Raw genomic sequence first — 21,324 nt, forward strand, 5'->3', positions numbered from 1 at the left:
AGGGAAAGATATTAAAAGGACAAGAAGAAAAAAAAATGACTATTTGAGAATATTAATTATATAATTAATGTAAATTAATTAAAAATACATTATTAAATTTATATTTATATTTTAATATAATATATGACATATATAATATAATTTATAATTTTAAAAAATAAAAATACTCATCAAATATATTAAATAATATGTTAAAAAGATTTTAAAATTATTTATATTAAACAATATTCAAGATATTAATATAATAAAAATGAAAATTTTACAATAATAATATACTTAACCGTAAAATATATTTTAAAAATCATTCTATTTTCTAATTTTATTTAGTTATGTAATCTCATTATATAAATTAATATTTTTTAAATTATAAAAATAAAATATAAAAAAATTAAAATTTTTTAATATAAAATAATAAAATTTAAATAAATTTAACTAAATGAGTTAACTTGTATTTTTTATTAGTTCATTTTAATTTTTAAATCCACTTATATTTTAAAACTTATTATTATATCTTTTATTATATTATATATAGCAAATAATTTTCATAAATATATAATTCAATAAAAATATAATAATTTTAAATTGCTAAATTTTTTTATATAATTAATCAAAAGAATATTAAAATTAATATTTTAATTAAATAATTAAATATATATATATATATATATAATATTATGATAATACTGTATCATATGAAAAAATTATATATAAAAAATTAAATTACCATAATGTGCGTTTGAGGAAAACTATATAATTTTAAAAGAAAAGCCAAGTTAAAAAAAGAAAAAAAAAAGGTAATTGGATGCTATCTCTCAGTCTGATATAATCATATAAAACACCAATCCAACCCCTCAGTTCAGTTTAGAGTTGGAAGTAATTTGATGGAAAACTTGGCCTATAAATAATTCCAGTCTCCCAGAATTGGAATCCGTGCTCCTTGTGAAATGTTAGCAAGAACGGAACCCATCAACGGCACTGCGAAGCCAAAACCTGTGTCCTCTCCGATGAACAATTTCAAGTCAGATCTGCTTAACTCATTCTCTCTGAAGTCCCTCAAACTCAAAACTAAGCAACAAGAGCTTTTGATCCGTGTCTCAATTCTCTGTCTTGTGTACGTTCTGGCTTTCATTACCCGTTTGTTCAGTGTTCTTCGCTATGAATCCATGATTCATGAATTCGATCCTTACTTCAATTATCGAACCACTCTCTTCCTCACCCAAAAGGGTTTCTATGATTTCTGGAACTGGTTCGACTCTGAGAGCTGGTACCCTCTTGGCCGTATCATCGGTGGCACGCTCTATCCTGGTCTCATGGTCACCGCCGCAATCATTTACTGGACTCTCCGATTCCTCCGATTTGCCGTACATATCCGTGAGGTCTGTGTCTTGACCGCTCCATTCTTCGCCTCCAACACGACCATTGTTGCCTATTTCTTTGGTAAAGAGATTTGGGACTCTGGTGCTGGCCTTGTTGCTGCAGCTTTGATTGCTATATGTCCTGGCTATATTTCTAGATCCGTCGCTGGGTCTTATGATAATGAGGGAGTTGCCATTTTTGCTCTCTTGTGGACCTTTTACTTGTTTGTTAAGGCAGTGAACACAGGCTCACTTGCTTGGGCATTAGCTTCGGCTTTTGGATATTTCTACATGGTGTCAGCGTGGGGAGGTTATGTGTTTATCATTAATTTGATCCCTCTTTATGTCATGGTGCTATTGATTACTGGGAGATACTCGCTGAGGTTGTATGTTGCTTATAATTGTATGTATGTGTTGGGGATGCTGCTTGCTATGCAGATACGGTTTGTTGGTTTCCAGCATGTGCAATCTGGAGAGCATATGGCTGCAATGGGCGTTTTCTTCTTGATGCAGGTTTTGCATTTCATTTAATTCCCCACTTATTCTAGGTTGAATTATTGTACAGTGTGCTTGATTGCTAGCGTTACTTGGGTTTTCCTTTGAAAAAAGTTAAGCTCAAGTAGTCATGTTAGTAATAACAGATGTTTATTTAATGCTTCAATTTATTTATGGATGCAGGTGATTTTACAAAAGTTAACTGCAACTATCTTGGTCACTCTGAATAATGTTATATTTGTTTTGAATTTTCATTCCCTGTTGTGAGCTGTCGGAGAAAGCTATACTCACACTTAGTTGACCTATTTGTACAGGTATTTTATTTCTTGGACTGGGTTAAATACTTGCTGAATGATGCAAAATTATTTCAAGTGTTTTTGAGGATCACAGTGACCTTCACAGTTGGTGTTGGTGCTATTGCTTTAGGAGTTGGCACAGCATCTGGGTACATTTCTCCTTGGACAGGCCGGTTTTACTCTCTTCTGGATCCTACATATGCCAAGGATCACATCCCCATCATTGCATCTGTTTCTGAGCATCAGCCAACAGCTTGGTCATCTTTCATGTTTGATTTTCATATCCTGCTTTTCCTTTTCCCAGCTGGTCTTTATTTCTGCTTTAAGCGGCTATCAGATGCTACAATATTTATTGTGATGTATGGTCTTACTAGTATGTATTTTGCTGGTGTTATGGTTCGGTTGATTCTTGTGGCTACACCTGCTGTTTGCCTTATTAGTGCTATTGCTGTTTCTGCTACTATAAAGAATTTGACATTGTTGTTAAGGGCAAAGAACAAGGTTGCCCAAACTGCTTCTGCAAAAGGAATTGGCAGTGCAAAGTCTTCTTCCAAGGTCAGATCTCTACAACTTGGTTTAGTTTTTTCTTTCACTCCCTCCTTTGGGCTTATCGGTGCAAATTGCCTTGTATGAGAATATTGTTATTGTATTCATTGCATGACATTAACGTGTTTGTGATATGAGCTGCCTGACTCCACCTCAAAAGCTAACTTACAAGAGGAGGTTTGTAAACCCATATATATAACACCCAAGACCTCCCTGCAGAACCGATGTGGGACGCATCACTTTCTCTCTCTCAATTATTCTTCTCTTCTCTCTCTCTCTCTCTCTCTTCTATTCCTATCTCTATTTCTCTATAATTCACTGTTAGGATTTTGCAATCATAACACTCTCGTAGTATAGAGACATGAGGGCACGAAGAGTAAAAACATTAGGTGTACAGAGAGAAAGTGTGAGGGAGAGGGACAAAGAGATAATGCGTGAGGGGCTAAGAGTGTGAGGGAGAGATACAGATAAAGAGTGTGAGCGCGCGCACATGCGGGTGTGTGTGTGTGTGTGTGTGTGTGTGTGAGTGTGTGTGTGTGTGTGAGAGAGAGAGAGAGAGAGAGAGAACGTTAGAGAGAAAATATGGAGAGATCAAATATTTTTCTTCCTCTGTTGCCTATTATATCAACTTGTAACCTGTAACTGGCAAAATTAGGTCACAATAGCTTTATTGTTCATTAAACTAAAGTTTAAAGAGTTTAATGTTACAAATTGAAATTCAATAATGGTACCACTACAAGAACTAAAGTTGGGGGATATTGGATGAAATTTAGCCCAATTTCTCATAAAGAGCAGGCAAGGACATTGTAAACTGAATTGTATCATCATTGAATCTTCATAAGTTGCTAAACGCAGCAAAATAGTCCAAACTGTTCTTGTCAATTCCTTATAAAGAAGTGGCCAAGGTGATATTAACTTGTCTAACTCCACCTTAAAAGCTAGCTCACAAGAGAAGGTTTGCAAACCCATTTATATAACACCTAAGACTTTCTTGTAGAATCGATTTGGGACGCATTAGAAGGAGAAGTAATATTTCTTTGATAATTCTTGGAATGAATTACAAGATCAGCTAGTTAAGAATTTATATCTCTAACTCGGCAAGTACTTCTCTAAAGTCAACATAGCTTATGCAACCAACTAAGTGAATCTTTTATAACTTCCTAATAGAATCAGTTGTACAATCTAACTCCCTTTCTTGCCAATGTTCCCTTTCCTGTGCTTTCTCTTATAATATGTAACAACACCCCCTCTTTTAGCACTTTCTTGTCCCCAAGAAAGTGGAGAATCTGGAAATTGGTTAGTAATGAAGCTTCTGTCTTCCCAAGTGGCATCTTCTTCAGGCAAGTGGTACCACTTCATAAGGCCATGCTCCATCTTCTGATCCCCTTATTAATTACTCTAGTTTGCAATCACTTCTCAAGAAAGACTACAAACTAGTCTTCTTGCAATATAGGCAAATTAGAGACTGGAGTAATTCCTTCTCCTACCTTCTTAAGCATGAAGACATGGAAAACAGGATGTATAGTAGAAGAAGGTGGTAATTTCAACTTGTAAGCCACCTTTCCCACCTTAGCAAGCACTAGAAATGGCCCATAGTGCGTAGTAGATAGTTTCAAATTCTGGCCAAGTGCTAATGATTTTTGCCTATAAGGTTGTAACCTCAATTGTACCCAGTCCCCCACAGAGAATTCCCTTTTAGATCTGCCCTTGTTAGCCTACTACTTCATCCTATTCTAGGTCTATTGTAGATTTGTCTTAAGAAGAGAACACAACTATTGTTTGTCATGCTTATAGTCCTATATAGTTCCTACATTCACACTTTCAAGGGGAGACAAAAACAAAAAATGCGGTGCATAATCATATAGTCCCTCAAAGGGACATCTTGATGGCACTATGGAAGGAAGAGTTGTACCGCCACTCTGGCAAAGGTAACAAATCAACCCAAGTAGAAGGCTTCAAGTGAACCATACATATCAAATAGTTTTCAATACATTGATTCACCTTTTTAGTCTGTCCATCTGATAATAGTTATTAAAGGCGTACCTGAGGCTCAAGGCTCACCAGGCACGAACCTTAGGGCCTTATGTGCTAGGTGTGCGCCTTTGTTTCAGGCACAAGGTTCTAGAAAGGCATGTTTTTTTTTATTTTCATCTTTAGTGTGCACTTTCATTGGCTAAAAGGACTACTATTTAAACTCAAATAAGTAAACCCAATTCAAGATATATGCCAAAGGAAAAAAAAAGGAAAAGTATCACATTTATTTGACTTTTATAGATTTTTAAATCGTTTACTTTGCCCCTCACCTCGCTCAGGCGTGTGCGTGTGCGTGTGCTTTGCGCCTCACATCTAGGCTCTAGGACTCCTCGGTGCCTTAGTGCGCCTTAAGCCTTTAATAACTATGCATTTGATTAAGGGTGATAGGTTGAACTCATAGCCAATTTTAACCCTGAACACTCTTCTTGCCAAAAAAGGATAGTGAAGACTTTAACTTGAGCCACTCCATGAAGCTTGAAGACAGTATCCATAAAAACATGGGCTATTGATGCTGCTGTATAAGGATGTGGTAGAGAAATAAAATGTGCCGCTTCTGTCAATTTGAACTACTGCCAGAATGGTATCTTCTCCTCTAGATTTAGGAAGGCCCTCAATAAAGTCCATTAAAATCTCTTGGCAAGCTTGTGAAGGAATAGGAAGAGGCTACAACATCCATGGATAAGGACTTGTCTCACCCTTACACTTTGCACACATCACAAGACTTTAGCCATTCCATCACTTTAAGGATGCTAGGCCAAAAGAAATACCTCTTCAACCTCAAATAAGTGATATTAACTCCTGAGTGACATCCCACAGCTGAATTATTATAAGTTTGCAGCAGAGTATTTCTCAAAGTTGTAGAATTTCCTACAGACAACCTATCTTTATAAAACAAAACTCCATTCTTCAATCACCTACAACAGCATGAGGAACCAAAGAAAGTTACTGAATTATTTCTCTACCTTATGATCCCCCTCATAACTATCTACCAACTGCTACATCCAAGCAGGAACCGCCATAGATTGAATAGCACAAGAATGAAGGTTTGCAGACCTTTTTGATAAAGTATCTGCTACCTTATTTTCAAATCTCTTCATACATAAGATATTATAGTCCAACCCCAACAACTTAGAGATACCCCTCTACTGCAAATTAGTATGTAACCTCTGCTTAACTAAGTATTTTATACTTTCATGAATAGTTTTAATAAAGAATTGACATTGCTTTATGTAATGCCTTCACTAATTTATTGCAAAGGTAATTGCTAGTAATTTTTTTTTTTCATAAACAGATGATGCTTTACTCTTAGGCCTAAAAGCCTTAGAAATAAAGGCAATAAAATGCCCTTGCTGTTGTAGAATTGCTCCCATATACCCCAATTACTAGCATCTGTCTCTATAACAAAGGGTTTAGAAAAATTGGGTAAAGCTAGAACTGGAGTTGTAGACTTCAATTCCCTAAGCTTTTCAAAAGCCTTTCAAGTATTGTTATTCCACTTAAATCAATCCTTCTTCAATAAATTAGTTAAAGGCTTACAAATGATCCCATAATTAATAAATTTCCTATTTTAGCTTGTAAGCTTCAAAAAACTCTTGAGATCTTTAACTGAAGAAGGAACAGGCCAATTTGCCATAGCAACAACTTTCTTTGGATTAGTAGTAACCCCTTGACTTGATATGATATGCCTCGAATATTTGTGCCTGTTTGGCATTGAGTTTGGAGAGTCAAAACTGCTTTTTTGAATAAAAATACTATTTTATGTGTTGATGAAAAAAGCAGTTTGAAAAAAATTGTTTTATTATTTTAATATTTTTATAATTAAAACTTATTAAATTTAATTTTAAATTATTTTTTAATACTCTCTAATTAGTATATTTAAAAAAAGTGATTTTCTCAATAATAATGCCAAACAGACCCTTCAATTTCAGTTTGCCCAAATAAACACTTAGATTGTTTAGCAAAAAAAATGCTAATCCTGCAGTACTTTAAATAGTTGATGCGAACCTCAAGAACGATGCCTTGAAACTCACGAAAAGGTTTGGTTTATAATCCCAATAAAGCTAAAATCAAGTTCAAACACCAAAAAATATCTTGACCTATCAATTATATAGAATTGAAAACCAAGATAATTCAAAGGTAGAATTAAAAATTCTTGACTCAAAGTTTATAATTAAACAAGAACCAAGAATATCAAGATTGTTAAACCCGACAAGATTAATCACTCTTGAAGAATTTAGTTTAGTTCAAGAAAGAACTTAGGAAAAATCCCTCTCTTGTATTAATTTGATCAAAAGTAATGTTCCCCTCAAAAAGTATTAAGTTAGCTTTATATATGCGGTCGAAACCCTAATTTCCTAAACTTAATAAAATAAAATAAAATCCTAAAAACTAATAAAAAACCTGGAGTGGGATACACTCCTATTTAAGGCTCAAAAACACATAAATAAGGCTCAAAACACATATCTGATAAAAAATAATTAAATAAAACTATTCTGACTTGTCTTAGATAAAAAAAAGACACTAAATTTGCATAACAATCCATCAATTTTGTCCAAATATTTCTTGATCATCATCTAAGCAAACTTGGATCAAATTAAGCCACTTCCCATCTTCTTGTAACCTCAATTTATTGGTTCTATCTCCATATTTAGGTTTTTGTGCAACAACTTCCTCAATAAACTCTTGCATCTTCTTAACTCTAGTTGTTGTGATTGGAGCTTCTTGTGCAATTGCATTTTGAATCATCTCACGAACTGTTAGAATCCCTCAATTAGTGTAAATCCCTTAATCAGTGTAAATTAGCTGTAAATTAGAATATAATTAGGAATCATTGTATTTATTGGCTATTATTAGTTTCCTAGTTAGTCCTAGCCTTTGTATATAAATTAGAATGCTTGTAAATCATTTTAGTATGAAGAAATATAAAAGAAAAATTTTTCAAATTCTCTTTTTTCTACATGGTATCAGATCAGTGTCAAAATTTATTAGCGTGAACAGTGTAGTTCTGGGTAATTTTTTTTTTGTCAAGCTTCTACGTCATTCTTGGAAGGGAGGTGACTGTCACCACCCACTTGAGGAGGAAGGACACCAGCTGATCTGCATACGCCCGGAGTCTCGCCGCCGTCCAGTGAAGCGTGTGAGCTCACGTGCCTCCAGAAGTCTCGCGTCATTCTCCACGCGCCGGCGCGTTCACCATTTTTGGTGATTTCTCTCACCGCTCCTCTTGCCGACGACCTTCCCTTTTCGGCTCGCTTCTGACCAACGTGTTTCCACACCTGGTTTGCACATTTATTTTTTTGGGTACCTTCCGTTGCTCAGTTTCTTGCTTTCTGTCTCAGTACCTATTTTTTTTAATTGAAAAATGACTGATGAAAAGAAGAAGCCTCTGAAACAAAGGATGGATTTGTTGGTGATAATCTCTCTTTACAAATTAGTCCTGTAAAGTTGAATGGAACTAATTATTTGGCATAGTCTAAATCTTGTCTACTGTTCATTCAGGCTAGAGGACTGCAGGGGTATATCGCTGGATATAGAAAAAAGCCAGAAAGTACTAGTTCTACCTACAGCCACTGGGAGTCGGAGAACTCTCTTGTTATGTTATGGCTCATCAATTTTATGCAATCTCATATAGCTCGTAGGTATTTACTGTTGTGTAGTGCCGCTACCATTTGAAGTGCTGTTTCTCAGACTTATTCTCAAGTTGTGAATGATGCACAAGTTTATGAGCTTAGGGACAAGGTTCATGGAATGAAACAAGGTGAGTTGACTGTTACTCAGTATTATGTGGAACTGAGTGGTCTATGGCAAGAGTTGGATTTCTATCAGGACTTTCAGGCCTCATGTTCGGCTGATGCAGTTAAGTTCCAGAAATTGGTTGAGAAGGAGTGTATATATGATTTTCTTGCTGGGCTAAATATGGAGTATGATCAGATTCGGGTCCAATGCCCACCTGAAGGCAGACATACTCTTATGTTCAGCAGGAGGAGAGCAGAAGGAGTGTCATGATCAATTCTACAGCTGTTGATAAGGCTGGGCTAGCTGCGAACTCCTTACGAAAACAGTCATATGGTCTATCAGATAAGGATCACTTGCATTGTGACTACTGTGGGAAATCTCGGCACACCAAAGAACAATGTTGGAAGCTGCACGGCCGTCCAACTAAAGGGCGTGGAGGAAAAAGGATGGGCTCTGCTAGATCACAAGCAAATGTATTTGAGGCTGTGAGTGTTTCTGAAGATATTGCTATCACTATGATGTTTTCCAATGAAGAGGTACAGACTCTGAGACGATTTCTATCACAGCTTGAATCACAATCCACTACAGTTGCCTCTTCTAACTTCATCAACTCAAGTAATGCTTTTCTTGCCAATCATAATAATTCATTTTGGGTTATAGATTCTGGAGCAAACAAATATATGACAGGCTCTTCGAATAAATTCATATCCTATTCTCCATGTTCAGACAAAGAAAAAGTCTGCATTGCGGATGGATCCTTATCTAATGTTTCTGAAACAGGTTCTGTTAAATGCACTCCTACTATAAGTCTTAGTTCTTTCTTACATGTGCTTAGCTTTCCTATTAATCTTTTGTTTGTCAGTTCTATCACAAAAGCTCTCAACTGCAAAATTGAATTTTTTCTCACTCACTGTGTGTTTCAGGAGTTGATAACAGGGAGAACGATTGACAGTGGTGAACTGCAAGATGGGCTATATCTATTGAATGATTGTGTTGATCAGGCCATGTTGGGACAGTCTATGGGTGTTGAGGAAGAAATTATTCAGTGGCATGGGAGACTTGGACATCCTTCATTTACTGTTTTAGAGAAACTTTATCTTCTTTTGTTTAAGCAATGCAAAATTGAATTATTAGTATGTGATGCTTGTGAGTTTGCCAAACATACTAGACAATCTTATTCTGCAATAAATAATAAGGCTTCAGTTTCTTTTATGACTATCCATTCTGATGTATGGAGGCTTACTCAAACTGTGTCTTTATCATGTTATAGATGGTTTGTGACCTTTATTGATTGTTGTAGTAGGTTAACTTGGGTATATCTGATGAAAGGGAAAAATGAAGTATTTTCATGTTTTCAGCAGTTTCACAAAATGATTAGCACTCAGTTTGATGCTCATGTTAAAATATTGAGAACTGATAATGGCACAGAGTATATGAATGGAGTTTTTTAGGAATATTTGAAGTCACATGGAATTTTGCATTAGACTAGTTATGTTAACACTAGTGCTCAAAATGGAGTATCTAAGAGAAAAAATAGACATTTACTTGAGGTTGCTAGGTCTCTTATGTTTACAATGAATATTCCCAAATCTTACTGGGGGGATGCAATTCTTTCTGCTGCTCCGGACTTTGGAGTTTAAGAGTCCTTTAGAGGTTTTGCTAGGTAAAAATTCATGTACTGTTCCTCCAAAAGTCTTTGGTTGTGTTTACTTTGTTCATCAGTCTAATAGAGGGAAGTTAGAACCTCGAGCCATCAAGTGTGTCTTTGTTGGTTATTCCAGTACTCAGAAGGGGTATAGGTGTTACCACCCTCCTACACGGAAATATTTTGTGAGTATGAATGTTACCTTTAGGGAATTTGAATCTTATTTCCATCCACCTCTTCAGGGGGAGCATAGGAAGGAAGAAGAGGTGTCTTTCCTTTCTTCTTTGTGCTCTCCCAACTTTCAACTTCAAAGGGAAAATCTGGGTCTAAAGCCTATACCTAATAATGATACTTAGGTGGAGTTACCTAAATCTCGAGGGAGACTGAATGGACCAGATTTGAGAATATATACAAGACAGATATAGCCATCAAGCAGGAGACTGCTGATCAACCGGAATCTCTGAATTCAATTCCTGAACATCCTGAGGTATGTGATGAGTCTCCTTTCGTTCGTTAAGAATCTAATTTTAATTCTCAGTCTATTCTTCCTTCTTCTAATAATGATCTTGATATTCCTATTGCTCTCAGAAAAGGTGTTAGAACCTGTACTAAACATCTCATCTCTAACTTCATTTTCTATGATTCTTTGTCTCCATCCTATAGAATCTTTCTATTGTCTGTTTCCTCTGTTTCTATCTCACAAGATTGGAAAAAAGCATGTCTTGATCCAAAATGGAAGGCAGCCATGGTGGAGGAGATGAAAGCTCTAGCAAAGAATGAGACATGGGAACTTGTTACTTTTATAATGGGGAAAAAACCAGTTGGATGCAAGTGGGTGTTCACTATGAAACATAGAGCAGATGGTTCAATTGAAATGTATAAGGCTAGGCTGATAGCAAAAGGCTTCACACAGACGTATGGGGTAGATTACCAGGAAATGTTTGCTCCTGTTGCTAAAATGAATACCATCAGAATTTTATTGTCATGTGCTGTAAATTTTGAGTGGGATTTGCAGTAGTTTGATGTAAAAAATGCCTTTCTACATGGTGATTTGGAAGAAGAAGCATATATGGAAATCCCTCCAGGGTTTGAGAATGGGAAGACCAAAGGAAAAGTTTGCAGATTGAAGAAAGCACTGTATGGTTTAAAACAATCACCTAGGGCATGGTTTGACAAGTTTAGTAAGACTATGGTTTTTTTTGGATACTGCCAAAGCAATGCTAATCACACCTTGTTTATAAAACACTATATGGGTAAGATCACTCTGCTTATTGTCTATGTGGATGATATTGTGGTAACTGGTGATGATAGGAAAGAAATGATTCATCTAAAGGAACAACTAGCACAGGAATTTGAAATCAAAGATTTGGGAAGGCTAAAGTACTTTCTTAGAATAGAGGTTGTCAGATCAGATAAAGGAATCTTTATTTCTCAAAGGAAGTACATACTAGATCTGTTGGAGGAAACATGAATGCTAGGTTGTAAACCAGCAGAGTCTCCTATCGAGGCAAATCACAAATTGCAAGCTGGAGTTGGGAAATCCGCGGATATTGGGAGATATCAGAGGTTGGTTGGTAGACTGATTTACCTCTCGCATATCAGACCAGATATAGCATGTGCAGTGGGTCTAGTGAGTCAGTATATGCATGATTCTTGTGAACCTCATTTGGAGGCTATTTTCTGCATATTGCGATACTTAAAATCTACACTTGGGAAATGACTTCTTTTCTCAAAGCATATAGAGATTGACAGACACTTCATAAAAGAAAATGTTGTCAATGGTTCCTTGAGTATCTCTTACGTAGGGTCGAAAGACCAGTTAGCTGATGTGTTCACTAAGGGATTAAGTTGTAAGGGGTTTCATACCCTAGTTGGCAAGTTGGGCATCTACAACATACATGAACCAACTTGAGGGGGAGTGTTAGAATCCCTCAATTAGTGTAAATCCCTTAATCAGTGTAAATTAGCTGTAAATTAGAATATAATTAGGAATCATTGTATTTATTGGCTATTATTAGTTTCCTAGTTAGTCCTAGCCTTTGTATATAAATTAGAATGCTTGTAAATAATTTTAGTATGAAGAAATATAAAATAAAATTTTCCAAATTCTCTGTTTTCTACACGAACATTCCTAGGATCTTGTTGTTTTTGTTGATTTCCATCATCCTCTCCCTATTTAAAAGGATTCGTCCTCAAATCTTCACCTACATCAAAATGGGAAAAATCAGCAACATTAAAAGTAGCACTCACATTGTACTCACTAGGAAGATCCAACTTATAAGCATTGTCATTAATCTTGGCCATCACTTGAAATAGACCATCTCCTTTAGAATGAAGCTTAGACTTCCTTTGAATTGGAAATCTTTCCTTCCTGATATGCACCCAAACCCAATCTCCTAGTTGGAAAGTAACTCGCTTTCTTCCTTTATTCGCTTGGACAACATATCTCTTATTCTTCTTCTCAATGTGCTGTTTAGCTTGTTCATGGATCCTTTTAACCAACTAAGCCTTCTTCTTTCCATCTAAACTTGAAACTCATGCACAGGCAAAGGAATCAAATCTAATGGAGTTAAAGGATTAAACCCATAAATAATCTCAAAAGGTGAAAAACCAGTAGAAGAATGCACATTTCGGTTATATGCAAATTTAACAAATGGTATACATCCTTCCCATGATTTCAAATTCCTTTTAACAATAGCACGCAAAATAGTTGTTAAAGTTCTATTAACTACTTCAGTTTGTCCATCATTCTGTGGGTAACGTGTAGTAGAAAATAGCAGCTTAGTACCCAACTTACCCCACAATACTTTCCAAAAGTAGTTTAGGAACTTAACATTTCTATCACTAACAATGCTCCTAGGTATACCATGCAATCTCACAACTTCCCTAAAGAATAAATCAGCAATATTTGTGGCATCATCAGTTTTATGGTAAGGAATGAAATGTGCCATCTTAGAAAATTTGTCCACTACCACAAATATAGAATCTTTACCTTTCCTAGACCTAGGCAACCCCAAAATAAAGTTTATAGACAAATCATCCCATGATTCACTGGGTACAGGCAAAGGATACATAAGCCTTGAGGTAAGACTTTAGACTTTGCTTTCTTATATGTGATACACCTAGAACATACTCTTTCCACATCTCTCTTCATATGAGGCCAAAAGAAGTGTTCTCTTAATGTATCCAAAGTCTTAGTAACTGTAAAAGAACTAAGAAATTTTGGAATAAGAATTCTGATGTTTATTGCCCCAGAAATCAAAGATATATATAAAAAATTACAGCTAACAAATAGGTTCCTAATCAAGCTAAACTATCAAAATTGTATCAGAATCATACAACAAAAGGTAAGAACAGATATGTACATAAAAATTCATAAATAAATGCCCTAAATAAATGCAAAATAAGTGGCAGCTAACAGCTGCCTTTCCAATACCCCCCTCAAGTTGGAGCATGGAGATCTCGAATGCCCAACTTGCGAAGAAGAAAGTCAAACTGATCCTTTCCCAACGCCTTTGTGAAGATATCCGCAGGTTGCATTGAACTATGTACATAATCTGTTCGAATGTTACCATTCAATATCTCATCATGGATAAAATGACAGTCCACTTCAATATGCTTGGTACGTTCATGATAGACAGGATTAGCAGCTATATGCAGAGCTGCCTGATTATGCTCAACTCAACTCAACTAAGCCTTTATCCCAAAAATTTGGGGTCGGCTATATGGATTCGCTTTCTCCACTCTGAACGATTTTGGGTTAAATCCTCAGAAATGTGTAATGCTTCTAGGTCATGTTGTACTACTCTCTTCCAAGTCAATTTAGGTTTACCCCTTTTTTTCTTTCTATCCTCTAACCTAATGTGCTCTACTTATCTAACTGGAGCCTCCGTATGTCTACGCTTTGCATGACCAAACCACCTCAATCTCCCTTCTCTCAACTTATCTTCAATTGGCACCACTCCTACCTTTTCTCTAATACTCTCATTACGGACTTTATCTAGTCTCCACTCATCCACCTTAACATTCTCATCTCTGCAACTCTTATCTTAGATGCATACGACTCTTTCAGTGCCCAACACTCACTACCATATAACATAGCCGGTCGTATGGCTGTACGGTAAAATTTTCCTTTCAATTTATTGAGAATCTTACGATCACATAAAACTCCTGTGGCACGTCTCTACTTCAACCATCCGGCTTTAATCCTATGACTAACATCCTCCTCACATCCCACAGCTACTTGAAGGACTGAGCCTAGATATTTAAAGTGATTACTTTGGGGCAGTATCACTCCATTCAAACTAACTCCTTCCCTATCACCAGTTTGGCCTTCACTGAACTTGCAATGCATGTATTCTGTCTTCGTTCTACTTAACTTAAAACCCTTTGACTCTAGAGTACTTCTCCAAAGTTTTAGCTTTCTATTGACTCCTCGTGTCTCATCTATCAGAACAATATCATCCGCAAATATCATCCGCAAACATCATACTCTCTTGTATATGTTTCGTCAGTTCATCTAAAACTAATGTAAAAAGGTAAGGGCTTATGACTGATCCTTGGTGTAATCCAATTGAGATCAGAAAATCTCTTGTGTCCCCTCCCACTGTGTGCACAATAGTAGTTGCTCCTTCATATATATCTTTCAATACTTGTATGTACCTAATAGATACCCTCTTTTGTTCTAACATATTCCATAAGACCTCTCTTGGAACACTATCATAAGCCTTCTCCAAATCAATAAAAACCATGTGTAGATCTTTCTTCACATCTCTATATTTCTCCATCAAGCTTCTAATGAGAAAGATTGCTTCCATAGTTGAACGACCGGGCATGAAACCAAATTGATTGAGAGAAATAGAAGTATCATGACGTAGTCGATGCTCCACAACTCTCTCCCACAACTTCATAGTATGGCTCATGAGTTTAATTCCCCTATAGTTTGAGCAACTCTGTATGTCTCCTTTATTTTTAAAAATAAGTACTAAAATACTCTTCCTCCATTCATCAGACATTTTCTTTGAGTTTAAAATCTTATTAAATAATTTAGTTAACCATGCCACTCCCATATCTCCCAAATACTTCCACACTTCAATTGGTATTTCATCGGGTCCACAGGCTTTACCTACTTTCATTCTCTTAAGTGCTTCCTTTACTTCAAAGATCTAATCCTTCTAGTATAATTCACATTCTTTTCTATTGTTCTATAATCTATATTCATGCTATTACCATTTTGACTATTATTAAAGAGATCATTAAAATAATTTCTCCATCTTTCTTTAATGTCCTCATCTTTCACCAACACTTTTCCTTCTTTATCCTTAATGCACCTAACTTGATTGAGATCTTGACATTTCCTTTCTCTCCTCCTTGCTAATCTATAAATATCTTTCTCCCATTCTTTAGTTTCAAGTTTCTCATATAACTTTTCAAAGGCCTGTGCTCTTGCTTGACTAACTGCCTTTTTTGCCTCTTTCTTTGCTATCTTGTACTGTTCATATGCCTCATTATTATCACATTTAGGTAATTTCTTATACCATTCCCTTTTTCTCTTCACTGCCTTTTGTACTTCCTCATTCCACCACCATCTCTCTTTTGAGGGTGGTCCATGTCTTTTAGACTCTCCAAGTACTTTTCTAGCTACTTCTCTAATCTTTGATGCCATCTGTATCCACATATCATTGGCCTCCATATCCAGCTTCCATACTTCGGACTCGAGAAGCTCATTTTTGAACTTTACTTGCTTTACTCCTTTGAACTCCCACCACTTTGTTCGAGCTACACTATTTCTTCTGACCTTACTTGAATTGTTCCTAAACTTGACATCCAAGACCACCAACCGATGTTGACTTGTTAAAGCCTCTCATGGAATGACCTTGCAATCCTTGCATAGAGCTCTATTTGTCTTCTTAGTTAAGAGGAAGTCGATTTGGCTTCTATGTTGCCCACTTTTAAAAGTCACTAAATGTGACTCTCTTTTTATAAAGTAGGTATTTGCTAGTATTAGGTCATATGCCATAGCAAAATCCAGGATGCTTTTTCCCTTCTCATTTCGACTGCCAAAACCAGAACTTCCATGAACATTCTCATAACCTTGTCTATCACTTCCTACATGTCCATTCAAATCTTCACCAATGAAAACATTCTCTTCATTCGGTATGCTTTGCATTAAATCATCCATATTTTCCCAAAACCTTTGTTTACTCTCACTGTCTAGTCCTATTTGTGGGGCATAAGCACTAACTATATTTATTGTTTCTCCTTCTAGTACTAGCTTTACTAGTATAATTCTATCTCCTACTATTTTCACAGCTATTACTGCGCCTTTCAATGTTCTGTCTATGATTATGCCCACTCCGTTCTTGTTTCTCTCCTTTCGGGTAAACCACAGTTTGTACCCTGAATTACCCACTTCCTTACTTTTCTCTCCTACCCATTTAGTCTCCTGAATGCAAGCAATATTCACCATTCTCCTTTCCAAGGTATCCACAAGCTCCATTAATTTTCCTGTAAGTGATCCAACATTCCAAGTACCAACCGTGATCCTCCTCCTATCCTGCTCCTTCCTAATTGGTCTTCTTCTATGATATCTTCTATTGTTTTCTATGTCTATCTTGTGTTCTGTTCCACTATTTATTCTACTATCTGTCCTATGGACTAACTTCTTTACCCACACCCGTCCATGATGTGGGAACCCTTGCTCACTTAACACCATAGCCGGGCGCCGGCATGGCGAGTCGCTTTCGGTGAACGCCCTACACCCTTGCATATTTCTCAATACACCCGGGCTCCGATGTAGCGCGTCGTTAGTAGAGGACGCCCCAACGTTTATATCATTTGAATCCATATCATAGAGTGTGACGAAATTTTTACGCTGGTTGTCACCTACCGCAATCCTCCTCCTTTATCTGGGCTTGGGACCGGCTAAGCGCAAACTACTTAGGCGGAGTTGCAGAGCTGCCTGACTATCACAATACAAATTCATAGGTTCAGTATGCGCCACACCAAGAGAATTCAATAATCCTTTCAACCATTTAAGTTCACAAGTTGTAGTACTCGTAAACCGATATTCAGCTTCAGCGGATGAGCGAGACACTGTCTGTTTTTTTTTAGTCTTCCACAAGATAGGGGATTCACCCAAAAGAATAAAATAACCGGTCAAAGACCGTCTCGTCAAATGACAGCTAGCCCAATCAGAATCACAGTAAGCAGACAATTTGAGATCACAATTGGCATGCAGTAGTATACCCTGACCTGGATTTCCTTTCAAATAATGCACAACTCTAACAGCTGCCTCCCAATGAGCTTTCTTCGGTTGTTGCATGAACTGAGCAAGAATATGCACACAATAAGACAACTCGGGCCGAGTTATTGTTAGATAAATAAGCCGTCTCACCAGACGCCTATACTGATCAGGGTCATTCACATCATCACTCTTGGTAAGGGCCCAGCTTGTGATTTTGTTCAAGAGGAGTTTTAGCCGGCTTGCAACCTAGTAATCCAACTTTTGAAATTACATCCAACACATACTTACGTTGACACAAGAAAATACCATTCGAGTTTCTGGCTACTTCAATCCCTAAGAAAAATTTCAGCTTCCCCAAGTCTTTCATATGAAAGCAACGACTCAAATAGTTCTTGAATTTTTGTACAGCGGAAACATCATTGCTGGAGATAATAAGGTCATCCACATAAATAAGCACATTCAATTGAACAGTCCCAGCTCGAAAAGTGAACAAAGAGTAATCTGAATATGATTGCTGAAATCCATAAGCTTTCAGAGATGCAGCCAATTTCGCAAACCAACATCTAGGTGCTTGCCGCAAACCGTATAGAGATTTTCGGAGTTTACAAACCTTCCCTGGTGATTGAGAAGCAAATCCAGGCGGCATCTTCATGTAAACCTCTTCCTCCAAATCACCGTGTAAGAAAGCATTTTGGACATCCATCTGATGGAGTTCCCAATTCTTTGCAGCCGCAACGGCAAGAAAGGTGCGCACAGTAACCATTTTTGCTGTAGGAGCAAAAGTCTCCTGATAATCTATGCCTTCAACTTGATTATTTCCCAATATCACTAACCGCGCCTTGTATCGTTCAACACTTCCATCAGAATTGTATTTAATTTTGTATACCCACTTGCTTCCTATTGCTTTCTTCCCAAATGGCAGATTTTCAACTGTCCATGTACCATTATCCTCCAAAGCCTGTATTTCTTTTCTCATAGCCGCTCTCCACCGTTCATCCTTAACTGCTTCTGCATAAGAGCTTGGTTCATGTCCTGTAGTAATGGCTGCCAAAAAACATCGGTGTTGTGCAGAGAATTTATCATAACCCACATAATGTGCTATAGAGTAAGGCGTACCTGAGGAATCAGATTGGGAAGGTGAGCATACTGAGGGGCTTGTTTTGATGGCGTTTGTCACATAATCCTTCAAATGAACACTAAGTTGCTTGGCCCTTGGTCCCCTACCTAGTTGCTCTTCAACAACTTCATCTCTATCCACTCCCTCACTGTTTTCATGGATCAATTTTTCCATTTCAGGATTCACCTCACTTTCTCTACCCACACTTTCATCGTGCTCCTTTCCCAAGTTGTTCTCTAAACCATCAACTTCATCACCCAACTCCTCAACTCCATTTTTAATGAGTTCATCACCCATTGTTTTCTCATTTGCATATGGAAATTCTGTTTCAGCGAATACCACGTCTCTTGATACAAAGTATTCTTTAGTTTCCAAATCATACAATCTCCATCCCTTCTTTTTAAATAGATACCCAACAAAAACACACCTACGACTTCTACTATCAAATTTATCTTTATCCCGATTCAAATTATGCGCATAGCACAAACAATCGAAAACCGGAACGTGTTTATAAGAAGGTACTTTCCCAAAGAGCATCTAATATGGGGTTTTACCATTTAATAACATAGATGGAGTCCTATTAATCAAATACCCAGCTGCAAGTACGCATTCTCCCCAAAATTCTATGGGAAATTTGCTTGGAAACGCAAGGCTCTTGCCACATTAAGAATATGGCGATGTTTTCTTTCCACTCAGCCATTTTGTTGAGGTTTTCTTACACAGGAAGTTTGATGCAACATCCCTTATTCATCAAAATATTCTTTCAAGCACATAAATTCACTTCTGTTATCACTTCTGATAATTTTCACATTTTTTTCAAATTGGCGTTTTACCATCACAATAAATTTCTTAAGAACACAAGCTACTTCTTGTTTTCCATTTAGCAAATATATCCAAATAGTACGAGAGTAATCATCAACAATTGTTAAGAAGTAAATTGCTCCACAAGAATTTGAGACTCTATAAGGTCTCCACAAATCACAATGTATCAATTCAAAACAACCATCAGCTTTATTGTCACTAGAAAAGAAAATCTCTCTTGTTTGCTTTGCTCTAAAACAAACTTCACAAGTTTTATTAGTTTTCCTAACTATGCTACCAGCTTCTGGAATTAACTCTACCACCTTATAAAAAGGATGACCCATTCTCTTATGCCAAAACTCAAAAGACCCCACATCAGTTACCTTGCAAGCATGTACCGATGTCACTCCCTTGAGAAAGTACAACCCCTCGCGTTGCTCACCCGCTCCAATCAGGTTCCTCGAATTTAGGTCCTGTATAGCACAAATTTTGTTAGTGAGTTGAATAACCAAATTTGAATCATTAAGTAGTTGTGATACAGAGATCAGATTGCAATTCAAATTTGGCACATAAAGGACTCGTTGCAATTTCAAGTCTCCTCCAAGCAACATAGTTCCTTCTTTCACCGCTAAGGTCTTTTCTCCATTAGGTAACCCGACTGAGCATGGCACAATATCACGCAATTCACTAAAAAATGCCAACGTTCCTGTCATATGATGGGAAGCTCCTGTGTCAATAATCCAAGGAAATATCATCTGCGTACCTGTCAGCCTCTCATTGCCACCATTCTGACAAGAATTCAACATGCCCAACAAAGCAGCCCACTGCTCTTCATTTAATCCACCAAGACCCTTTCGATTTGAATCTGTCACAATTCCACGCCCACCATCAACTACAGTTGCTTGTGTGGCGTTGGCACGAGTAACTCCTCCCTTGCTACGTCCTGCTCCATTGCCACGCTTTTGACCACCTCCTCATCCTGCAGAAGTTTCACGTGGTCTATTACTCCACCATTCTGGATAACCTATCAGCTGGAAACAACTTTCAGCATCATGTCCCTCTTGATTGTAATTAGAACAAATTGAGGATTTGTCTTTATCCTCCCCTGATTTTCGACTACCTGCTTGAATTGCAAAACTCATGGGATTGCCTCTTTCTTCCTTGGTTCGTGTCATAGTTCGCACCCGCTCTTGCTGAACAATCATAGCATAGGCACGATTCAAATTGGGCAAGGGTTCAGTGCTCAAAATATTAGAGCACACTGTTCTGTATCCTTCTTCATCCAAGCCCATCCAAAACTGATGAACTCTCTCTTCTTCACGCTTTCTTTCCAATTCAATGGTAAGATTGCATCTGCAACCTGCACAGATACACACTGGTATCTGATCATAGTTGTTTATTTCATCCCATAACGTTTTGAGTCTTCCGAAATAGGACACGATCGGTTGGCCTCCCTGTCTACAATTCGCTAGATTCGATCTCAGTTGCTGCATTCGTGGACCATTCCCAATCGAGAACCTCTGTTTAATATCCTCCCACAGATCCTTTATGTTCTCCATGTGAGAGATGGTAGAGCGAAGCGTCGGTTCAATGGTGTTAAACACCCAAGAAACCAGCATAGAGTTAACCGTTCGCCAATCTTCGAGTTCTAGTGAGTCTTCTGCTGGTTGCTTGATAGATCCATCAATAAAACCATATTTCTTTTTGGCCCGCAATGCAGTCCGCATAGCTCTCGCTCATTCTTCGTAATTCTCACCCTTCAACTGAACTTAGGTAATCAAGTTACCTGGGTTGTCATTCGAATTCAGTGTGTAAGAACTAGAAGTTTTCTTCCTTGATCCAGAACTCTCATTTTTCTTTTCATCAGCCATGGCTCTGATACCATGTAAAAGAACTAAGAAATTTTGGAATAAGAATTCTGATGTTTATTGCCCCAGAAATCAAAGATATATATAAAAAATTACAGCTGACAAATAGGTTCCTAATCAAGCTAAATTATTAAAATTGTATCAGAATCATACAACAAAAGGTAAGAACAGATATGTACACAAAAA

At 37.1% G+C, this 21,324-nt stretch overlaps 1 protein-coding gene across 3 annotated transcripts in view; it reads left to right on the forward strand.

Annotated features, from left to right (window-relative positions):
- Positions 1-793: 793 nt before the first annotated feature.
- The window catches only part of LOC110659860 (dolichyl-diphosphooligosaccharide--protein glycosyltransferase subunit STT3B), a 66,148-nt gene continuing 45,617 nt past the window's right edge, over positions 794-21,324 (forward strand). The window contains exons 1-3 of one of the 3 annotated variants that reach the window (XM_021817921.2): positions 794-1,868; positions 2,165-2,701; positions 9,385-9,927. In XM_021817921.2, the coding sequence (XP_021673613.2) occupies positions 945-1,868; positions 2,165-2,701; positions 9,385-9,912 (1,989 nt within the window). In that variant the 5' untranslated portion in view covers positions 794-944 and the 3' untranslated portion in view covers positions 9,913-9,927. Of the gene's footprint in view, positions 1,869-2,164; positions 2,702-9,384; positions 9,928-21,324 lie in introns of those variants that run through there. The other 2 variants (XM_058131595.1, XM_021817922.2) reach the window with 2 other exon arrangements.

Source organism: Hevea brasiliensis, chromosome 12, assembly GCF_030052815.1.
Source record: "Hevea brasiliensis isolate MT/VB/25A 57/8 chromosome 12, ASM3005281v1, whole genome shotgun sequence".
Classification (NCBI taxonomy): domain Eukaryota; kingdom Viridiplantae; phylum Streptophyta; class Magnoliopsida; order Malpighiales; family Euphorbiaceae; genus Hevea; species Hevea brasiliensis.